This window comes from Acipenser ruthenus, chromosome 14 (assembly GCF_902713425.1).
Source record: "Acipenser ruthenus chromosome 14, fAciRut3.2 maternal haplotype, whole genome shotgun sequence".
Taxonomy (NCBI): Eukaryota; Metazoa; Chordata; class Actinopteri; order Acipenseriformes; family Acipenseridae; genus Acipenser; species Acipenser ruthenus.
This window is the reverse complement of record NC_081202.1, coordinates 4,969,081-4,991,547: the sequence shown is the minus strand read 5'-3', so window position 1 is coordinate 4,991,547 and position 22,467 is coordinate 4,969,081. Positions and strand designations below refer to the sequence as shown.

Genomic DNA, 22,467 nt, shown 5'->3' with positions numbered 1-22,467 from the left:
GCAAACAGACTCTGTGCGAGGGAACTATGAAAAAGACCTAGGAGTTTATGTTGACTCAGAAATGTTTTCATCTAGACAATGTGGGGAAGCTATAAAAAAGGCCAACAAGATGCTTGGATATATTGTGAGAAGTGTTGAATTTAAATCAAGGGAAGTAATGTTAAAACTCTACAATGCATTAGTAAGACCTCACCTCGAATATTGTGTTCAGTTCTGGTCACCTCGTTACAAAAAGGATATTGCTGCTCTAGAAAGAGTGCAAAGAAGAGCAACCAGAATTATCCCGGGTTTAAAAGGAATTGAATCTATTCAGTCTTGAACAAAGAAGACTACGTGGCGATCTGATTCAAACATTCAAAATCCTAAAAGGCATAGACAATGTCAACCCAGGGGACTTCTTTGACTTGAAAAAAGAAAAAAGGACCAGGGGTCATAAATGGAGATTAGATAAAGGGGCATTCAGAACAGAAAATAGGAGGCACTTTTTTACACAGAGAATTGTGAGGGTCTGGAACCAACTCCCCAGTAATGTTGTTGAAGCTGACACCCTGGGATCCTTCAAGAAGCTGCTTGATGAGATTCTGGGATCAATAAGCTACTAACAACCAAACGAGCAAGATGGGCTGAATGGCCTCCTCTCGTTTGTAAACTTTCTTATGTTCTTATGTTCTTATGACATTGCATAGTATTTTTTATATATATTTTTAAAAACAAAGCATCCTTACAGAAGTCGGTTCCCTATTGCATACATCGATGCTACGCCGTTACCCGAGTCTGAGCAGGACGGCTCATGGGATGAGAATGGGTGCTTGTTTTTTTTGGTTATTCTAATCATTTGACTGGCCAAACCGTGCTTCACAATTCAACCGCCCCCAGAGCAGCCACTGCAACACGTCTGATTTGCCTCGCAGATCTTGCTCCATACGGGTTTAATTCATTGTGTGTCAATCTGTTTAATCCCACCCCTTTAACACGTTACTTCCTTTTTAGCGACAGCTGGCAGAGAATCAGGAAGTAAACAAACGTAAGGACTCTCAACGAGTGATGTTCCTGTGTTTGTTTGCTAGCTTTTTAACATAATGTCGTTTTTTGTATTATTTAAATAACACTAATGATTAAACCATTGTTTCCACAGTCATTGTGTGTAGTAGTGCAACGCTGTGTCTAGTCTTGACAAGACGGACTGGTGCTACTCGTGCAACGATGGGGGTGACCTCCTCTCAGCAGGTCCTGATCGCGTTTTCTTTGGTGATGTTTGCCTTCGTGATTTTCCCTAGAATGTCCGGAGGTGGAACTAAAGATGCGAGAGCGTTCGATGCCCATCAGCCAAGAAAAGGTACGTCATTCATTAAGATGCTTGTAATCAATGGTTACGCTGCATAGGTGGTTAACTACACACATTCACAGCATGGCTACTGCTGGTTATAGTGTTGGGCAAGAAGCTGGTTATTTGAATGCAAGATTGGAATTCCAAGATTGAATACAAAAAAAATATTCAAAGCTGGTGCATTGAATTATCTGGGAAAATGTCCTTTCAGCAATTATTGTATACTGCATGAGAAGGTTAGGGTTTACATTCAAGTTCTTAAGAAAACAAAACAGTTGTTTACATTTTGCAAGCGTTGGGATGAATTAGAATGGTTGTTGTATGGGCAAACTATATATTAACCAGAAATCCTAAAGCAACGGAAACGCATCAAACATAACAACTGAGGGTCATGCCCAGGATTGTTTAAAGTGGAAATGCATTAGAAGTGCAGCGTTCTAACAGCTGGTATGCTTTGTGTGTTAGTTGAGCTGGGCCCTGGAAGAGGGCACCATTCCAGCATGAATGCAGACGGCTCTAAGAGCCAATCATTTGAAAGCATGCAACAAATGAGAAAAGTCATGGAGCAAGAAATGAAGAATGAAAAATACAAGGCAAACAACAAAGGATTTGTGTTCACACTTATGCCACTCTATGCAGTTGGAGTTGCTGTCTTTGCAGTGTACAAGTTTCTTAAGGTACGCTGACAGTATGTATTCGACCATATTGTCTAGTTCTGATGTGGTGCTGCTTATTATATAGATGTATAACCTGCTTTTAATTTGAGTGTTTTATTTAACCTGTGATTTACAGATAAAGTCACAAGATGAGATGGGAGCAGTCAAGAGGGAAACTTCTAAAGGGACCAGAAAACCAGAAGACACAGGTGATTTGTAAATTTAAAAGTATTATTATTAGTAGAGGCATTAGGCATTAAAGTGTTACAGAACTCCCTGCAGTGTTCACAAGAAACACATTACTTTACCTTTGCTGTATCCCATTTTGTCCACATCGCACCCATTATTTTAAACATCCATAATAAACAAGGAAATTACTTCTTTTCGACTTTTACACGTCAATGTTCACCAGAAGAAAGAGATTCTTTCTTTTCAGCATCCGTGTATCCAGTTTATCCTCCCTCCTGCAACAATGCTGGTGCTCTGATTGAAATGAGCGGTGTATTATGGGAACATAAAACCAGCATTGTAGCAGGAGGGAACGTGATTTTGTTTTGAGAAATGTATTGCCCTGTTGTTGTGTGGCCCATGATGTGTGATTAAAAATGCAAAAGAGATGGCAATATGTTTAAAAAATATAACGCTGCAATACGGACAACATGGGGCAGCAAGGTAACGTAATGCGTTTCTCAAAACCAGCATGTGAAAAAAATAAAATCTAATAAACTTTGTGGGTGCATGCTCAGAAATGTATGCACCCCCTCAAGCCCCTGGCCTGGATTACCTAACCCTGTACCCAGGGCAGAACATCTTTATTAAGGGTTTATCCTCCCTTTCACTTGGTAACATGATAAAACTGTGGGTTGTCACAATAGTCAGGTTTATGATATGTATTTATTTCTCTTATTAGAAAATCAACTGCATGAACTGGAGCAAAGGCTGTCCCAGACAGAAAAGATGCTGAACTCCATACTGACCCAGCTAGATCCATTAACTAACTGGTAAGTTGAATATATTACAAATCTTAGCCTTGATTCTGAATGCAGCGTTACAGAACATGTATAAAGTTGTATTCTCAGCTGTGATACAGATACACGCAAACACACCACTGTAAACTGAATGAAGATCAGGAAGCCAGAGGAGCACTGGGGTTCTGTATTTGTTTCAGGAATAGCAGTGGTTAAATAGGGACTCACAAGTCAGGGATGCTGTTTGCATAGTAAATTCAGTCGTGTTAAGGTAGCATGAAGTACAGTATATGCAACTTTTGTTTTTCTTACAGTACCACCCTTAAACTCAAATACAACTTCTGCTAAGGCAATGTAGTCTTTCATTATTCCATTAATAAATAAGGTGTAGACTCTAATGTTGTTTTAATTATTGTTCACGCTTCATTTGTCTATCCAGCGCTGGTCCTGCTGGGTATTTCTGATGCCTCTGTTTTCTCACCTGGTGGATTTGTGTATTTTTTTTTTCCCAGTGTTGAATCCGTGGCCTCTGAACAGAAGAACGAGATTATGGTGCAGCTCCAGTCCATCAGACAGCTGATGAGAAAGCGAGGCATGAATAGACCCCAGCTAAACACTGAAGGTCGTACATTGTTTTTTTAATATCCCTTTCACCCGTTCTACTGTAGAAAACAGACAAACAGACAAATGAGTTCTAACTTTGAATAAAAAGGTTTGTGCATTGTGAAGTTTACTGAGTAAGTAGCTTCAAATTTCATTTTCATATTGTTTTTTATTCTCTCCTTAACCGAGTGCTTCTAATTATAATTGCTCAAATATTGCCAAACTTGCATTATTTACAAAGAAATACAAACACACGCTATTTACACCTTCAGGGCTTCCACCCTGCCACTAGGACCTTGTTTGTTTGGCTAATATAGACATCTTTGTTTTCCTTCAATTATCTAGAACCAACATGCGATAAGAAGCTTGAAGACCTCATCCAGTCACTAAAGGAAAGTGAGACCGAATGCAATGCGAAGGAGGGTGAGGAGATCAGTGATAGCGAAGAAAATCTGTTGGAGGATCCCAATGCAGACGAAGTTCTGAGTGACATTTGTGAAAATGAAGATGATGAATCTAAAGAGGACGATCTCGGCGTCGTCTCCAGTGAAACTCAAAATGAAGATGTGGAGGCTACTCAAAGTGTCTCTGAAGAGCTGGAGGAGAGGGGACTACGAAGGCGCAACAAGCGTGAATGATCAGTGGTGTATTCTGCTTTTAGAAATACTATTTTAAAGAATTTGCCTTTTTCTTGGATGGTGAAAAAAAAGCATAATATTGCAAGTATCAATAGAGCTGTGCACTATTAACATGGTTTTATATATTTTGAATGTACTCTATCTCAGCTCCATGGCACAATAATGAATCTGCACCTGGGATGCAATCTGGAGAAATTGGGCTTCATTTATTTATTCATTTTTAATTGTAAAGATCAGGTTCCTGCAGGCTGTAAAACAAAACACAATATATTTTCTTCAGGGAAAACTAGAGAACTAAACAAAAATAGCAGTAGTGAAGTGGTTAAGTTCTTCACTTCTACAGGTTGATAAGGACACTATTGAGAATCAGATTCCGAGGGTATACAGTACTCATCATACATGCACTATTGAGAATCAGATTTCGAGGGTATACAGTACTCATCATACATGCACTATTGAGAATCAGAATCCGAGGGTATACAGTACTCATCATACATGCACTATTGAGAATCAGAATCCGTGGGTATACAGTACTCATCATACATGCACTAGTGAGAATCAGAATCCGAGGGTATACAGTACTCATCATACATGCACTATTGAGAATCAGAATCCGTGGGTATACAGTACTCATCATACATGCACTAGTGAGAATCAGAATCCGAGGGTATACAGTACTCATCATACATGCACTATTGAGAATCAGATTCCGTGGGTATACAGTACTCATCATACATGCACTAGTGAGAATCAGAATCCGAGGGTATACAGTACTCATCATACATGCACTATTGAGAATCAGAATCCGTGGGTATACAGTACTCATCATACATGCACTAGTGAGAATCAGAATCCGAGGGTATACAGTACTCATCATACATGCACTATTGAGAATCAGATTCCGAGGGTATACAGTACTCATCATACATGCACTATTGAGAATCAGATTCCGTGGGTATACAGTACTCATCATACATGCACTAGTGAGAATCAGAATCCGAGGGTATACAGTACTCATCATACATGCACTATTGAGAATCAGAATCCGAGGGTATACAGTACTCATCATACATGCACTATTGAGAATCAGAATCCGAGGGTATACAGTACTCATCATACATGCACTAGTGAGAATCAGATTCCGAGGGTATACAGTATTCATCATATATGCACTATTGAGAATCAGATTCCGAGGGTATACAGTAATCATACATGCACTATTGAGAATCAGATTCCGAGGGTATACAGTAATCATACATGCACTAGTGAGAATCAGAATCCGAGGGTATACAGTACTCATCATACATGCACTAGTGAGAATCAGATTTCGAGGGTATACAGTACTCATCATACATGCACTATTGAGAATCAGATTCCGAGGGTATACAGTACTCATCATACATGCACTAGTGAGAATCAGAATCCGAGGGTATACAGTACTCATCATACATGCACTAGTGAGAATCAGAATCCGAGGGTATACAGTACTCATCATACATGCACTAGTGAGAATCAGAATCCGAGGGTATACAGTACTCATCATACATGCACTAGTGAGAATCAGAATCCGAGGGTATACAGTACTCATCATACATGCACTATTGAGAATCAGAATCCGAGGGTATACAGTACTCATCATACATGCACTATTGAGAATCAGATTCCGTGGGTATACAGTACTCATCATACATGCACTATTGAGAATCAGAATCCGAGGGTATACAGTACTCATCATACATGCACTATTGAGAATCAGAATCCGAGGGTATACAGTACTCATCATACATGCACTAGTGAGAATCAGAATCCGTGGGTATACAGTACTCATCATACATGCACTATTGAGAATCAGATTCCGTGGGTATACAGTACTCATCATACATGCACTATTGAGAATCAGAATCCGAGGGTATACAGTACTCATCATATATGCATTATGTAAATGTTGGTCATGGTGTTCTAATTCTTCCTTGTTTTCTGTAATATAAATGATGTGCATTGATGCATTTAAACTGTTTTGCTGTATACCATTGTATGTCTTTGTGTAGGTTAAAAAGCACATCTATAGCATTGTCTGCTGTGCATCTTGTATAGACCCTGCTCATTCTGTGCGCTGTCTAAACAGAAATATGTCACCAATGTAAGAAAAGAGATATGTCACACACCAAGTTCCAGTTTCAAAACCAGCGGTTGCTTTACTGTAATCACACAAGAGCGAGGTTACCGCGCTGGAGGAAACTTCAAAATTCTCTAACACAGCAGAGTTCATGCAACTTTTTTATACATGCATGCAAAACAACATCAGTATACATCCCACAAACTGTGCCTTTTGTCACATCAACCTTCACAAACTGTTCGTTCTCAGTATTTTCCCGTTATCTACTAGCCTCCACCTCCCCTTCTTAGTCTGTTCTCTTTTGAGACATCTGATTTGAGCTGTTTATCAACTCCAGGCAACTTCTGCGTACCGGCAGCATTGGGTTACAGAAGAAGTAATAAAAATGCCAATGTTGCTACACCCTTGTTTTGCAACAGTATTTTCCTGGTACAAGCACAACACATTTATTTTGGCAGCTCAATTCTCTACACTGCGCTAACCAGGAAGAAAAGGTGCTAAAGAGCCAATGCTACTTTTTTAATGGTACAGTATTCAATCAGGGATGCATCCTTACACTGCACTTCACCAGCAATCAACACTGTATCATATCCGTGGAAATTACAGCACACTCAAAAATCATTTTTCATTTTGTTTATTTAGCAGACGCCTTTATCCAAGGCGACTTACAGAGACTAGGGTGTGTGAACTATGCATCAGCTGCAGAGTCATTTACAATTAAGTCTCACCCGAAAGACGGAGCACAAGGAGGTTAAGTGACTTGCTCAGGGTCACACAATGAGTCAGTGGCTGAGGTGGGATTTGAACCGGGGACCTCCTGGTTACAAGACCTTTAACCTTTTCTTTGACCTTTTCTTTCTTTAACCACTGGACCACACAGCCTCCTTTTTCTGTTTAAATAAATCTCTCATGCCATTTATCCAGTTCCCAAGAGGTAGCCATTACAAAGGGTAACACACAAGAAGGCTAGATAAGGATACTGTCACAAAAAAAAAGAAAAGTTCTGAAAATGTGTTCATGCTGCAAGTCCCTCTGTTCATGCTACTGTCACGTGGCGACCCCTGCTGGCAGCTGCAGGCCTCACCAGCCCCAGAACCTGTGGGACTCGAGGGTAGTTTACATCATTGTGCTACACTGGAATCAAATTAATGCAGCTTTTGATTCAATAGACAGCAATATAAACTAATTAATTACTCAGGTCTTACGGTGCCATCCAACAGCTGCTAAACTGTGTTAGGTCAAGCCTTAACGGTTTAAAACAGTTATTATTATTATTATTATTATTATTATTATTATTATTATTATTATTATTATTATTATTATTTATTTCTTAGCAGACGCCCTTATCCAGGGCGACTTACAATCGTAAGCAAATACATTTCAAGTGTTACAATACAAATAATACAATAAGAGCATGAAATACAATAACTTTTGTTCAAGTAAAGTACAAGTTTGACAAACCACAATTCAATAATACAGCAGGTAATAGTGATAGTTACATCAGGATATGATTAAATAGTGATAGTTACATCAGGATGTGATTAAATACAAAGTACTATAGGTTAAAAACTTGGCAGATTACAGTATTCTGAAGTACAGGATTAGATGCAGTAAAATAGGGGCTGATAAGAGCAAAATAAAGCACATTTACATGAAGGGTGATAGTGTCCCAGGATACAAACAGAGGAGTTCTACAGGTGCTCTTTGAAGAGGTGAGTCTTAAGGAGGCGCCGGAATGTGGTCAGGGACTGGGCAGTCCTGACATCTGTAGGAAGGTCATTCCACCACTGAGGAGCAAGGGTGGAGAAGGAGCAGGCTTTATGTTTTGTCGAGACTAGAGTAAAGGGCTCCAGCAGTGTTGCCAAGTCTCACGATAAGAAAGAGAAAAAAGGCGGCACTGCCTTTCAAAATAAGCCCAAAACGTGCCCAACCCATTTCAGAGGCAGGGGAGTGAGGGGTGTTTATACAAATTCCATCTTTTTTTTTTTTTTTGTAGTTCTAGTTTTTCTTAGTTGAACTGGTGGGGATAGGACGTTTCTAAAATTCTAACGACGTGCATATGCATTGACACGAGTCAATCACACAACCCGCGACTCTCAAAAAATTAAAGCGACGTATTATAAGCGGACTTGGCAGCTGTGGGCTCCAGTTACACAGCACCATCTACCACACCGCAGGCGCGCCCCCGTCACCGGAAGTGTTTCCAAGCAAAAAATGAACCCTTGGATCAGAAAGACTGCAATATAAAAGACTGGTCTTTAAAACGTATTTAAATTTAATCTGAAACGCACTCTTTAAAACAGCGTTACGCGTTAGGGTACTGATGAAAGCTATCCATCAATCCAGAGGCAACAAACTTTACAGCAGGTTAGTAAACGAAAAACTGATGGAGCTCAAAATAAATTCAGCTTTCCCACTTACTGTACATTACTTACTGATGAGCGGTATTTAAGCCGAAGTCTACTCTGTTTCTAGCACTAGTGAGTGTTTAACGGCTACAGTATCGCATGAGCGAAGGTGTTTTGATTGGCCCGGATTGTTTGGATGAAACCAAAGCAACAGGTTTGACAGGCAGGTGTGGCTTCCTGTTGTTTCTTGAAAAGCTTCCGGAGTTGGTTTCTTTTTAATGCGTGAGGAGAGAAATATCACATTTTTCTTTTTATTTTCTTCTTCCCAGGGCTACGTTTTGTCGCCCCCACCCCACGTAGAAACCTGAAATGGATTTGAAGATTAAAGGCATAACAGCAACTCCGAGAGAAGGAGGGCAGACCCATCTGGAAGCAGGAAAAAACTCTGCGCAGGTAGGAGAATTTTATAAATAAAGAAGCTTTGTAAAATTTTATTTTAAAAGACAATGTTTTATGTATGAGTTGTCTGAACTCTTATATAACCACTGCTAGCTAAAATAGTTTGGCTGGGAACACTAACATCAACAGTAACCCTTAGCATAATTTCAACTGTAGATATACACATTTATTTATATAATATCTTGTACACATACATACATTTTTGACTTACCAAAGATAAAAGCCAAGGAATAAAATGTTAACCCTAAAACGTCTGTATGGTTTGCAAATCCAGTCTTATCTACCCCTCCTACTAAGCACTGAACTTGCCTCACTTAAGCATGTTACTGGACGCTATCCTTGCACTATTGCACTACTATCATGTCATCGTAGATATTAATTGTCCTAATCATAAGTTGTTATCTCTTATTGTAACAGTATTTGAACTTATTGTAAACTACACTGTATTTAAATGTTGTTTTTTGCACTGTAACCTTGTATTGCCCTGTAACACCTATAAGTTGTCTTAGATAAGGCGTCTGACAAATAAACTAATAACTCCAAAGAGAAGTTGAAAACACCAACATAATATATATATATATATATATATATATATATATATATATATACACACACACACACACACACACACACACACACACACATATATATATATAAACAGAATCTTTGGAATCTGAGAAATGTTCACAAGAATAAAATCTGTATAAAATATGTTAAGTATAATAAGGAAGTATATCTGTAAATGGGCTGTACTGCTTTTGCAGGGATGGAGAGCCAATTCAAGAGCCACGCGAGGCCCTCGTCCTAATGAGTAAGCCAATTTCACAGTCTTTTAATGCTTGCTCTGATGCAGGTAGCTAAACAGAAATTTTAACCATTTCCCTCCTTAAAAGCTGTTAAAGAGCTGTTTACAAACTGAAATATTTGAGTTACTTGTATAACAGCTTGTTCATATTTTTATCCCCCCCCCCCCCCCACATATTTTATCTACTTTCATTAAGACTATTTCCCCTGTTTTGCAGGGTGCCAGAATTGAACTTTGGTAAACTAGAGGATTCGGAGGATGAGGTAAGCCAAGCTAAATAAACAACCTCATGTTGACCTGGTAGGCTGGGGGACTCAATAGATTGACAATGGTCCATGTTTGTTACCAGGCTCCTTGTGAAGTGTCTCCTATCTGGCAGTATTCATTTGAATTCAGGCAATCAAACAAGCAATTGGTTTTCAATCTTTTTTTATAATTTCTTTCATAGACATGGAAATAATATAACTTTGTAAATACTCCTGTGTTCAAACAGGATTCTTATATACCTGCCAGCAAAGGGTACCCTTGCTTAGCGCCTCCAGACTCCAGCTCCACGGTAAGCTGGGGAACACCTTTCCCAACTCCATATGCGCTGCACCACCACAGCCAGCAGGTGAGTGCATTGAGGACAACTCTGCTAGGAGCGCAGCGCCTTACTGTTGGGTTATCTTGTTTTAATACACACTGTTCTAAAGTTAGGATAGGATCTTTTAATGAGAAATTATTTGTAAAAAAAATTATATAGATACTGTTTTTCAGGAAATGGTCATGCAAGGAACTTGCTCCATTTGGCAGATTGGTTAGCTTAAATTTTTTTTTTTTGTCTTTTTTTAACAGAAACCTTTCCATAAAAATACTGAAGCCAATAAAAAGGTATGTTTACAACATATATTAATACTGTTTTTACAGTAGACTGCAATACTCACTTGATCAGTTGATTCATGTTGGTTCAGAAAAGTTTTTACTGACGCATACATGGACGCTGCATTCAAAACAGAAAATATTTTAATGTGCTCTAGTACCAGATCTGTTTTTTTTTTTTTTTTTGCTTTTACATGCCAAGGCCATCTCTGTTAACATTTGAAAGGGCAAATAAAATTTGTGTGTAAAATATTTTGTGCAATTTCGACAATTTATTGTCAACATTTCCAGTACTCGATATATAAACTGTTGATGGTTCCTGTTTTTTTTTTTTTTTTTTTTTAAATGTAACAAAATACATTTGATAATTAGCCTTTATCTTGCACAGAAATTGGCATGGGGGTTGAATGGAATGACTGTGTCCAGACTTATTACATCATTGTTCTGAGGTTAATTGCACTAGCCCTGAAGTAATTCTGTAATGTGGTTTATAGTTTTTAGTGTGCTTTTACAGTCAGTTTAAAATGTGAAGGCAAGTGGATTGTGTTGCTTGCATCATCATTGTGCTGTGACTTTGCCTGCACACCCCTTTAGGCTTCCTTGACATGAAGTCTAAAGCCTCTTTCACACTGGCAATGCAGGGTCGACCTGGGTGACAACACGCGTATCTATGCCCCAGAAACAGCTTGTTAACGGACGCTTTTATCCAGGCTTCTCTGGATTGAACCGTCGGCCCAAATGTTGATTAGAGCAAATGTTTCTTCATCCCTGCTGCAATCTGGCTCATGGTGTGTCTCAATCAACAAAAATCTGGCTGTTTGTTATTTCTTCGGCTTACGAAAGCCTGTCCTGCATTTTATCTTGCTCGACCCGGGTCAAAGTGCGTCGACCCGGGTACGACCCAGGTAGATGGTTTCACACTACGTGGGCAGCCAGAACCCGGGTAGGAGTGCCAGTGTGAAAGGGGCTTTAGGAGAATACTTGCTGATTAGGTGCAGATATCGGAGTATAATGTCTAAATCACTTAACTTAAAGCGCAGAGTATTTTTTTACAGGAGATAGTTAAATACAAATTCTAATTGTGTGACATTGTAGTAGTTCTTGATTAGACTTTCTTTAATTATTTGAAGCCTCTTTCGTGGGAAGAGAAGACCGTCCCAGAGAATCTGCCAGCACCTTCAGAGAGATACAAGCAGAAATATAAACAGTATGAGTCTGATTTAAAGGAGAGTTACAGGCAGCATTCTCAGAATGTGAAGGAGAAGAGTAAAACGGGCACACAGCTAGAGCACTCCCCAAGGAATGAAGCACACACACAGGTAAATAGGTTTGGACCCGTAATCACTGAAAATGATTGGCAAGTTATTCACCCCCAGCTAGAATCACATGTTCAAAAAGAGCACACAAAGGTAGTGTTTGATTTACATGAGAGAGTGTGGTATTCTAGAGACCTTTGTAATAAAAAAAGAAATAAGATGGAGAATATTTATTACTATTACAATACGAAAGCAAATGTGAAGGGATTAAATGCACTCAATATTTAAATTAGCTACAAGATTTTTCAAAGGTTATTTGCTTGATCAATAAATACATAAAATAAATATAACTTTTGAATTCACAGGCTGTTGAAGATGATCTGACAGCTCTCGATGAGAAAGCTCTTCAGCAGCAGTGTTACACGAGCAAACCGTACAGCGCACAGCACAGTATGAGAAAGCTAGCAGCAGTAAGTGTCATTTACTTACTGACTTCCTATCCTGTATTTTTAAATTGGCATGCTTTGTTTATATTATGCAGCATAAGCTTTAATGTGCAGTAACACAGCATATCCACCAGATGGCATATATTACAAGGACAAAAAGGATTCTAAAATTACAAACAAGTTCATGGGAAATCAATTAACTGTTATGTGTACTTGCATCAAAGGTTGCAACTATTCCAACTATTGCTCTAAATTCAAATGCTCATTACTGGGATAATATTGTTGCACTTTATACATATTCATTTAGTGATTCTGTCATTTTTATACCTGCCAGCAACATAAAGTGTGCCACATGAAGTGTGTAATGCTTATTTGAAAATGTTTATAGGAAGACTTTGCAATAGAGAGGAGAAAGCAAGCTGTGGTGGAGCAGGTGATGGTGGACCAGCTGTCCAGGTAAGCCCTTTCAATATTAAATAGACAGCTACAATTTTAATATGTGATGTACTATTAGGAAATCACGTAATACTCAACCACCTCCATGCTAAAATATTGTAAAGTATTAAACTACTCAGAATACATCAAATTCAGTATATTTATTTAATACATGTATCGATATACAGTGTACTTTGGAGATGTAACATCTTGTTTACAAGCAATTCACGAAAGTGCATGAGTCTGATCAATAAGTCGTATGCTTACAGTTGTTCTTTTCCCTTGTAGGTCTGTCATAAGTGATCCTGAACAAAATGGGACCATCAGAGAACAGAATTCTCTCCCAGGGCTTGGATCAGCACCTTTACGCTTTAAGAACAGGACACTACATGACACAAAGTAGGCACACATACTCAGGGAATTCATTTTGATTGAGGCTGAGTACAGTTAACAGAGTTTATACAGTAAAAAAAAACAAAAAAAAAAAAAACTACAGTAACAATCTTGATCCAGTTTGGCAGTGTCCTGCATTCTTTGAAAACTAATAGTGATTTATGTCTGTTTTATAGAGTGAAGACCAGTTCAGCATTAACAGAAAATTTGCTATCTAACAAGTTGCGCTTTGATGCTAGAATCTTATCAAGGTATGTTAACGCAGCACTTTCCCATTTCTTGGAAAGCAATTAGGACTTAAATGTAATACTAAGAAGATGCATGTGTAGGAAAGTAAATGCTTTATAACACTGAAATTCATATTGTTGATTGTAGAAATGGACGTGATGCTTGCAGAGAGCTGATCGGATTCTTCTTTGGCTTTGATAAATCTCTGACAGTCTATGAATATCGTCATTTTGGGAAAAATAGGTGAGACGGCAGCTGCTTGTCGATTTCTCTAAACTGGCAATTGAACAGCAATTGTCAAATATTACTGTAATTTGTAATTGTGTATCTCTATCTATTTATCTAGTTATATATATAATCTCCTTGTGTACACAGATCAAATGCACTTCCATTTATTCAGAAGGGTGCTTACAGTCATCAGCATGGAAGAAGAAAAGGGATGCAATACCAAATTCGAGATTTCTATGTTGTAAGTACTGCATTATTAACTAGATGGTAAAAATACCAAGAAAATGTTTTCTTGTGGGAAACTTTGATATTTTATGGTGTTAGCAATACATTGTTCTACAATATGTTCTGCAGTAATGTGTTACAATTCTTGTTCATTCATATTATACTTTATGACATTGTGTTCACATCTAAATGTAAACAGGGGGCCAACATAACTTTCACCACATCTGGACAAAATCTCCCTGAAAGTATTAGAAAGAAGCCGTCCTTCACCATTCGGATAACTAATGTGGGTGAAGTTCCCAAAAGTATGCTGCCGTAAGTTGAATATTTGCTTCCTCTTTTTTTATCTTCTTTGTCATTAACATATTTAGTGCGCAGTATTACTTTGGCATTATAAACTTGGACAATACACACAATCTTGCTTAAAGAGTAAGTAGCGGGGTTCCGAAAAATATGGCGTTATACGTCCCCACGCGTTGCTACAACTGTACCTGTAATTTTTTCTTTTTGTTGTTAACATCCTAACAACTTTTTACATGTGTAACTGGGTAAAAATGGGCACTGAGGTTTGAGATCTGTCCTCTGAATCACTGCAGGAAGAGCAATTTAAAAAAAAAAAAAATAACCATAACAAGTGCTCTGGTTTTTCAGTTCTGTACCACATCATGGATCGTTATTGCTGTGTTTACCTGTTTGACAATGTGAGCAATAATCCTTACACTATCAGTGCAATAGAGCGACCATTTTGAAAACAGCTTTGAAACAGACTTTAAAGTTTTAGTGTAAAAAGTTGTCGGGGTTTTAACAATGAAAAGAAAATTTAAAGGTACTGTGACAGGGTCTTCCTCGTGTCACGCGTGTGGGTAGCCGCTGTTCAAGCATACAGAGAGACGTGGTGGTGGTGTTGAAAACGCCGGCACAGGCGCGCAGGTTTTATTTACAAACAAAGAAACACAAAACGAAAGTAAAATAAAGATTGTCATGTGACGTTACCAGCGATGGTAACGCACAGAGGACTAGTACATCAAGCTGTACAAAAAGTGCAAAATACAACACAATACAACAAACTATAAATCAAAGGTGCCGTGAAAACGGCAGGCCTTGCAGCAGCCCTGAGCCATCTCCCGTGGATGTTTTTAACCTGACGGACACTCGATCAAGACCCGCCCACCTGCTGATTGAGGTCCAGCCCAGCCAATCACCTGCTGCCCTTCCCCTCAACCAAGCCTAGCAGGCAGCAAGTCTCCATCGAGCGTCCGTCTGTAAACAATAATTCAATTAAACAAATCAGCTCCCAAAATGACACAAAATAAACCCATTTCCCCATACAAATGATACCAACACTAAATACACACGTGCAGGGCACTCGCCCTGCTACATACCTCCCTCCTTAGGATGAACCCTAAGGGTTCATCCGACAACACCATTATTTAATATTACGACCATCACATTACAAATTTACACTAACCGACATATTACAAAACCCACGCAGCCTAAACAAAAACAAAAAAAAAATTACTTTTTATATCTACTCCCCATCCCCCCAATTTTTTTTTTTTTTTTTTTTTTAATATACTATTCTAACACATATGGGCGGGTGGGAGGGAACATTAGAGCCCCGTCAGCCTCAACCAACCACCAGACAGCTAACTGGCTCCAATGTTAAATCCCCACAATTATAGCTACACTATCATTCACTATTATTTATCATCATTAAATCATTTATCAATATTCCCATCACCACAAGTATTACTATCAATTTAACCATAATCCTTATTACTATTACCTTCACCATACACATCACTAGTTTACTATTATTATTATAATTGATCATCATTATTATCACTATTTAACTATCATCATTTAACCTTCATTTATCATTCCTATAATTACCATTACTAACATCACTACAATACTCATCTCACATTATCAATAACTAACCATCATTTATCCAATAAATCATTTAACAATAATCAACTAACATTTATAACTATTCACCAACACTTATTCTCACCCCTGGGCTTCTATGCGGGGGCGCCCATTCAACCCCGCTTACCCCCTAAACCCAGTGTCCCTTCACGGGGCTCCACTTCGAAGGATTGCCCCGCCTCCTTCTGAGACGATCTCCCACGAACGACAGGTCCTCCTTCGCTGACGCTCGGCAGGCAGTTCCTCCCGCTGGCTTCCCGGGCAGGCAGTCTCTCCGGCTCCTCCCTCGCCAGCTTCCAGGACCAGAACTCCTCCTTCTGCAGCTCTCGGGGACGGACCCTCCTTGGCCTCTCTGGCGTTCGGGATCTCTCGGCTCCATTAAGGACAGCGGCTCCATCCATCTCCTTCAGCAGCCCCTCAGGGTTACCTGCGGTCTGCCCTTGTCCCCCCCAAAAAATTTCAGGGGTTTGCTCCTCCTGTCTCTCCGTAGCCATCTAGCCTTGCTTCGGCAGGATGCAGCGGAATCCCCTTCCGACACCATATGTGACAGGGTCTTCCTCGTGTCACGCGTGTGGGTAGCCGCTGTTCAAGCATACAGAGAGACGTGGTGGTGGTGTTGAAAACGCCGGCACAGGCGCGCAGGTTTTATTTACAAACAAAGAAACACAAAACGAAAGTAAAATAAAGATTGTCATGTGACGTTACCAGCGATGGTAACGCACAGAGGACTAGTACATCAAGCTGTACAAAAAGTGCAAAATACAACACAATACAACAAACTATAAATCAAAGGTGCCGTGAAAACGGCAGGCCTTGCAGCAGCCCTGAGCCATCTCCCGTGGATGTTTTTAACCTGACGGACACTCGATCAAGACCCGCCCACCTGCTGATTGAGGTCCAGCCCAGCCAATCACCTGCTGCCCTTCCCCTCAACCAAGCCTAGCAGGCAGCAAGTCTCCATCGAGCGTCCGTCTGTAAACAATAATTCAATTAAACAAATCAGCTCCCAAAATGACACAAAATAAACCCATTTCCCCATACAAATGATACCAACACTAAATACACACGTGCAGGGCACTCGCCCTGCTACAGGTACGTTATTTAAACAGTTGTAGCAGCACATGGGGACGTACAACGATTTATTTTTTGGAACACCACTACCTACTCTTAAGAGCCCAAGCAAAAAAGAAAAAAGATCAGAGTCAGAACAGGGGACACCCAAAATAAAGATTTTGCACATCATAGTGTTGATTTTATAACTGCATTGAATGATTTGGTAAAATAAAAGGCCAGGTTTCGGTAATATGGACCATGATAAATCTAAGCTGATTTAGTTCAGATAAAGATTTACACTCATGGGGGCCTGGAACTCTCCAAGGAAGTAATCTCTTTAAAACCTACAGACTTGGGTGAGATTTATTACCGGTTGGATAACACCTGAGATACTGTATGTCTGATCTATTGAGAGCAGCTGCAGTTTCAGAACACCCCTTGTTTAGGTATATTATTGAAATGACCAGGTCCAAGGAGTTTGAACATCAGGTCCCCGGTAAATCTGCTCTGAACTGATCAGCATGAGTAAGTCACACTTGTCTGTAGGTAAACTAATATGAGTTGTCCATCATTTTCATCTACCCATCACAGCATGGGGATAATGAACAGGCATCCTTATCTTCTATATGTCTTATATATGTAGTTCAACAAAACCACTCTCATACACTTTACACTAGGGGTAAACATGAAACAATTATGCTGAAGTACAACGTTATTTCTCTCATAAATAAATATATAGATACATTAATTGTATAAACTGGTTTCAGAGCCACTTCTACAGGGAAGAACCAGGGTCCCACAAAACAGGAACTTGATGACAAAAATGTCTTCAAGGCCATTCAAGGTAATCCTTAAATCTGCAGGCTGAGATACATGTCCTGGTATAATGTATTGCTTTGTTTGAAACCTTTGTTTCGCAGTGTACAGTAGACTGCTTTTTCACTCATTTATTTATTCATGGCCTGCTAGGAATGTTGAAGGAAAGGCTAAGTAAGAGAGGAGTTCGTACACTGACAGGATTAGGAAAGTACTTCCGAAATAAAGACTCGTCTGGCGATGGGGTTTTACAGAAGACAGAACTCAGACAAGCTCTGAAGGAATTTCATTTGGACCTGCCTGATAAGGTAGACAGAAAATTAAGTGAGATGAAATGACAACCATTATAGAATAGACAGACTTGTATCCATTAACTTCTAATCATTTTACATTTCATTAAATACTGGTTCAATCTACGTGATTAGTAAATCTATGAATGTGTTCTGAATTTTAAGTCTTGGAAGGATGCACTGTACAGTACTTTATAACTAAAGCTGTTGTTTTATTCATTTTGCTAGGACTTTGAATCTCTTTGGCTGATACTGGATCAGAACTGTGATGGACAAGTAGATTATGGAGAGTTCAAATGGGCAGTAATTGGAGAAATGAGTGAATATCGCAAGGCTTTTGTTAGAAAAGTAAGTGTTTTTTAATAAAACTAATTAACTTGCTTTTACATTTTATCCATAGCTTTAAACCTTCACCATAACTCTATAGCGAAGAAATAGCCTAAATGTATTACTGTATTTTAGGTACCACTTTTACATTTCTGTTTCAACCTCTTTGCTAAGCTAGTACAAAGCCAAAGGCAGGTTTTTGAGCTTTCTTAAAACCTCTCCTAATTTGGGGTTGTCTATTTTCCAGGCCTATATGAAACTTGACCCAAACAAGACTGGCAACATTGCTGTGATTGACATCAAAAAGTTCTACTGTGCCAAGAGACACCCAAAAGTGTTATCCGGTAAGATTCAAACCGAAAAGAAAACCTTCTGTAAAATGTGTTTACCAGGTTTACTTATGTACAGTTGCAAGACGGTATCCTCGCTTTCGACAGATAGGCAGCAACGTTGATCCATCAATGTATGTGTAGAAGAAAAGAATAGCCTTGCATTGCCAATTTATCTTGTCATTATGCAACTGCACCCTCTATATGGAACTCCACTCATAACAGCAGAGTGGGACATTTCTAGATGAAATATGTGAAGCTACAAAAGAATTAGGAATTCGTTTTGGAGTGTGTCTCTGAGTGTATAAAAAATGTATGATCAATTTATCTCAATACAGGTGAAGCCACAGAGGAACAACTCAGAGCTGCTTTTGTGGAAACCATGCAGGAATCCTGCAGAGATCCCAGTGCCGTTTCATACACTGAATTTGAAGATTATTATGAAGGAATGAGTATTGGAATAATTGAGGACGAAGATTTTGCTAATGTCCTAAAAAATTCCTGGGGAATATAAAATAAAACAAAACAAAAAAAAAAAAACTGGAATAGAGGCTGGAAAAAACTATTGTGAGCGTTACTGTGAACATGAGTATTGATGCCTTCATTTATTGAAGGCTTTTGTTTGATTGTCAATTTTTTAAAAACAACTTTACAGATAGAAATAGGTGAATTTAAGAAAAAAGCATATACTTTTAGGGGAATAGATCTGTACTTTGCTGTATAATTGTTTAAAATGAATAGTTATGCATCATTAATAAGGTGATATAAATTTTAAATGAGTGCAAACTTTGTATTTGTAATTTTTTTTTTTTTTTTTTTTTTTTACCTTATGTTGAAAATCACTTCAAAACTATTATTAATATTCAGCCTTTTAAAGAGTTTAAATTACATGCCAATGGGCTTAAATGGACCTCTTAACTATTTTAATATTTAATAGAAAATAATGTCTCATGCAGCCCTGGTAATTAATCTATATGTAGGTAATTGAAAAGGTCATTATGAATGTTAAATGTAGCAATATCTTACATTATAGTTACAGCATTTATGGCAACGGTACATTGGTATTTCACTTAAAGAATAAATAATGTGGAACTGGTACTTAGTCAATTTGTTTACTACATATTTTTAACCCCTTTAAATCTTCTCGCATGCTATTGCTGTTTTTTGGGTACAGGGAGGCACTATTTTGAATACATTTTTTTTATTTTTTTGTTGTTGTTGTTGTTGTTAACCTGTGTCTGAAGTGTAAAGTGCCTGCAGTGGTCCGCATAACCAGAATCATGCTATACATTGCTGGTCTTGTCACAAATGTAGATTATAGTCCTTTGAAACACCCTGTTGTGCTGAAGCCATGCTTTTATTTCATCTTAAATATTCTCTCTCCTCCCACATGAACATGTTATTTTCAATTACAATGTAAAAACAACTTTTACAGAAAAGAAATAATGGGGGACAACGGTTGGTGTCAGTGTGTCTGGTTTTATTACAATAACTCTTTTTGGATCAAAAGAACATTTATACACTCGGGGAGGCCATTTGGCCTGTCGGTGCCTAACTGGTACCTAGTAGTTGACATATCTGGTCTTAAAGGATCTCAATAATTCAGCATCAACAATATTCCTTACCCTTGCGACTGTGTATAAAAAGTGACTCCTACCCTTTGTTTCCACTTAATTTCCAAGTGTGTCTTCTGGTCCTGGTTTCTGTGATACGCTGAAAATATAGCTTAGGTTCACTTTGCCAGCTACTTGAGATTTTAAAGGCTTCAGTTAACTCCACCCTATTCTAGGCTAAATGGATTTAGTTCTCTCTACCTATTTTCATAGCTCAGTCATTTAAACTCTGGGAGTTAGTCTGGTTGATTTTTATTTTTAGGATTATATAAAAGATGTATATATTGGATTTATCTTAAATCTTGTATTTCTTCCCAGATTTAACTTAAATCTTTTATTTTTCCCCCAGACTTATAAATGTTGTGAAAATAAATAATTTTTTTAAAATGTGTCATTGATATAATTTATAAATCGATTTACAAGATTTAACATTTAGCTAAATATTTAACTAAATCTTAAATCTATAGTTAAGAGATTTAAGATTTAGTTAAATATTTAGCTAAATCTTAAGTCTTGTAACTAGATTTATAAATTATATCTGAATGTACACATTAATATATATATATATATATATATATATATATATATATATATATATATATATATATATATATATATATATATATATATATATATATATGGGTTGTAGGGAGATATGCAAATAAAGCATTACAAGAGGATTATATATATATATATATATATATATATATATATATATATATATATATATATATATATATATATATATATATTCACAATACATCTGGGGAAAAATACAAGATTTAAGTTAAATCTGGGATAAAATACAAGATTTAAGTTTTAACGTTTTTTTTTTTCTACACATGGAACCCCATAAGATATATCTCATATATATAAATACATGGATGAATGCTATATTTGCATCCTGAGCCATTCTAAAAAAAGGCATAATACCACAGCAGTGATGTCAAAAAGTGATAATTCCTCTAGAGGAAAATATACATGAACTTTGACCCACTCGACTCCTCGAGACCATCACTTTCAATTCAAACACAAAATGTCTCGTTTTCTGTCACTTGACAACACCCACAGTACAGAAATGTTCATTAATGATCAACAAAATAAGAATACATTAAAAATAATAATAATATAAAAAAAGATGTAAAGCTGGTACATTCGTGTCTCAGAGAAACTGGAGATACGGATAAGGTCATAGAACGTCTGTAGAGCACTGAAACACTACATTAAAAAAACAAAACAACAACTGCACTGCTGAACCTCGTCTTCTCTAATATTAGCATCACAAGGGGATCCATGTATTATAAAAAATAATAGATGGGCCTCTTCAGTGAGTTACAGGAAAACAATTCCATCAAAGGTTTCTGTGACATCATAAATTACGAGAGTAATTTATAAAAGGTCACAGAAACCCGAGATGGAATTGTTTTCCTATAACTCAGTGAAGCCCATATATATTGTAGCGATCCTGGTTCCCGCAGACAGTCGCATCACACAGGGTGAGGCAATCCACACACAGGCAGAGGGCGGGCGCAAACCCGGGACCTCTCGCACTGAAGCATAGCGCCGATACTGCTATACTAAAGAGCCGGCTCCTTTGCGTATATCTGGCTCATATCGGGCTCATGTCTCTGTGTGTGATTACGTCACCTACCACTCCTACTGCCTTCCCCCGTGCATGTTACAATATATATAATTTTCAGATTTCCTGATGATTACTGAAATGTGTAATTTTAAATTGTACATTTGTCATGTTAATTGAAAATAGAAAACTCTACCCCCCCCCCTCCCCCCCACTTCTACCTTCAATAACTACCAAACAAGTATAGCTACCACTGTGAAGTATGTTTATATATCAGGCAGTAACTAAATAAATACAACAAATATAGTTGAGTTAAGTGGAACTGCTAGATTTTATTTATTTATTGAGACGTATTCATTCAGAAAAGCAAACTGAGATCCAGTCTAGTACATTAGAGCATCCTTCCAGTTGCAGCTCTGCATTTATAAAATGAACCCAAGCACAATTGACCAAGTGATGCATTCCTTAAAACACTTGACAGAAATATTAACAAAGCCATGAATATTTCTTGGGTCTGTTACATACCATTGCAAGGCTGA

The 22,467-nt window shown here is 38.1% G+C and overlaps 2 protein-coding genes across 6 annotated transcripts; both read left to right on the top strand.

Annotated features, from left to right (window-relative positions):
• Positions 1–945: 945 nt before the first annotated feature.
• Positions 946–6,217, top strand: LOC117419553 (uncharacterized). Of its 2 annotated transcripts, XM_034032406.3 has the most exons (7): positions 946–1,024; positions 1,136–1,336; positions 1,793–2,004; positions 2,120–2,192; positions 2,894–2,984; positions 3,464–3,573; positions 3,900–6,217. In XM_034032406.3, exons 2-7 carry the CDS (start codon positions 1,204–1,206, stop codon positions 4,190–4,192), a joined length of 912 nt encoding a protein of 303 aa, XP_033888297.3. In that variant the 5' UTR covers positions 946–1,024; positions 1,136–1,203; the 3' UTR covers positions 4,193–6,217. The 2 variants fall into 2 exon arrangements, with proteins under 2 accessions (XP_033888297.3, XP_033888299.3); XM_034032408.3 differs by having other exon boundaries at positions 1,010–1,336.
• Positions 6,218–8,470: 2,253 nt separating this feature from the next.
• caps2 (calcyphosine 2) lies at positions 8,471–20,194 on the top strand. 4 transcript variants are annotated; one of them, XM_034032724.3, is made up of 19 exons: positions 8,471–8,675; positions 8,986–9,109; positions 9,880–9,926; positions 10,138–10,183; positions 10,414–10,533; positions 10,758–10,793; positions 11,912–12,100; positions 12,403–12,507; positions 12,872–12,939; positions 13,207–13,317; positions 13,488–13,562; positions 13,687–13,782; positions 13,915–14,008; positions 14,192–14,307; positions 17,742–17,818; positions 17,944–18,098; positions 18,309–18,428; positions 18,655–18,751; positions 19,075–20,194. In XM_034032724.3, exons 2-19 carry the CDS (start codon positions 9,026–9,028, stop codon positions 19,248–19,250), a joined length of 1,812 nt encoding a protein of 603 aa, XP_033888615.3. In that variant the 5' UTR covers positions 8,471–8,675; positions 8,986–9,025; the 3' UTR covers positions 19,251–20,194. The 4 variants fall into 4 exon arrangements, with proteins under 4 accessions (XP_033888615.3, XP_034782182.2, XP_034782181.2 ...); XM_034926291.2 differs by lacking the exon at positions 8,471–8,675 and adding an exon at positions 8,736–8,883; XM_034926290.2 differs by lacking the exon at positions 8,471–8,675 and having other exon boundaries at positions 8,894–9,109.
• The last annotated feature ends 2,273 nt before the right edge of the window (positions 20,195–22,467 follow it).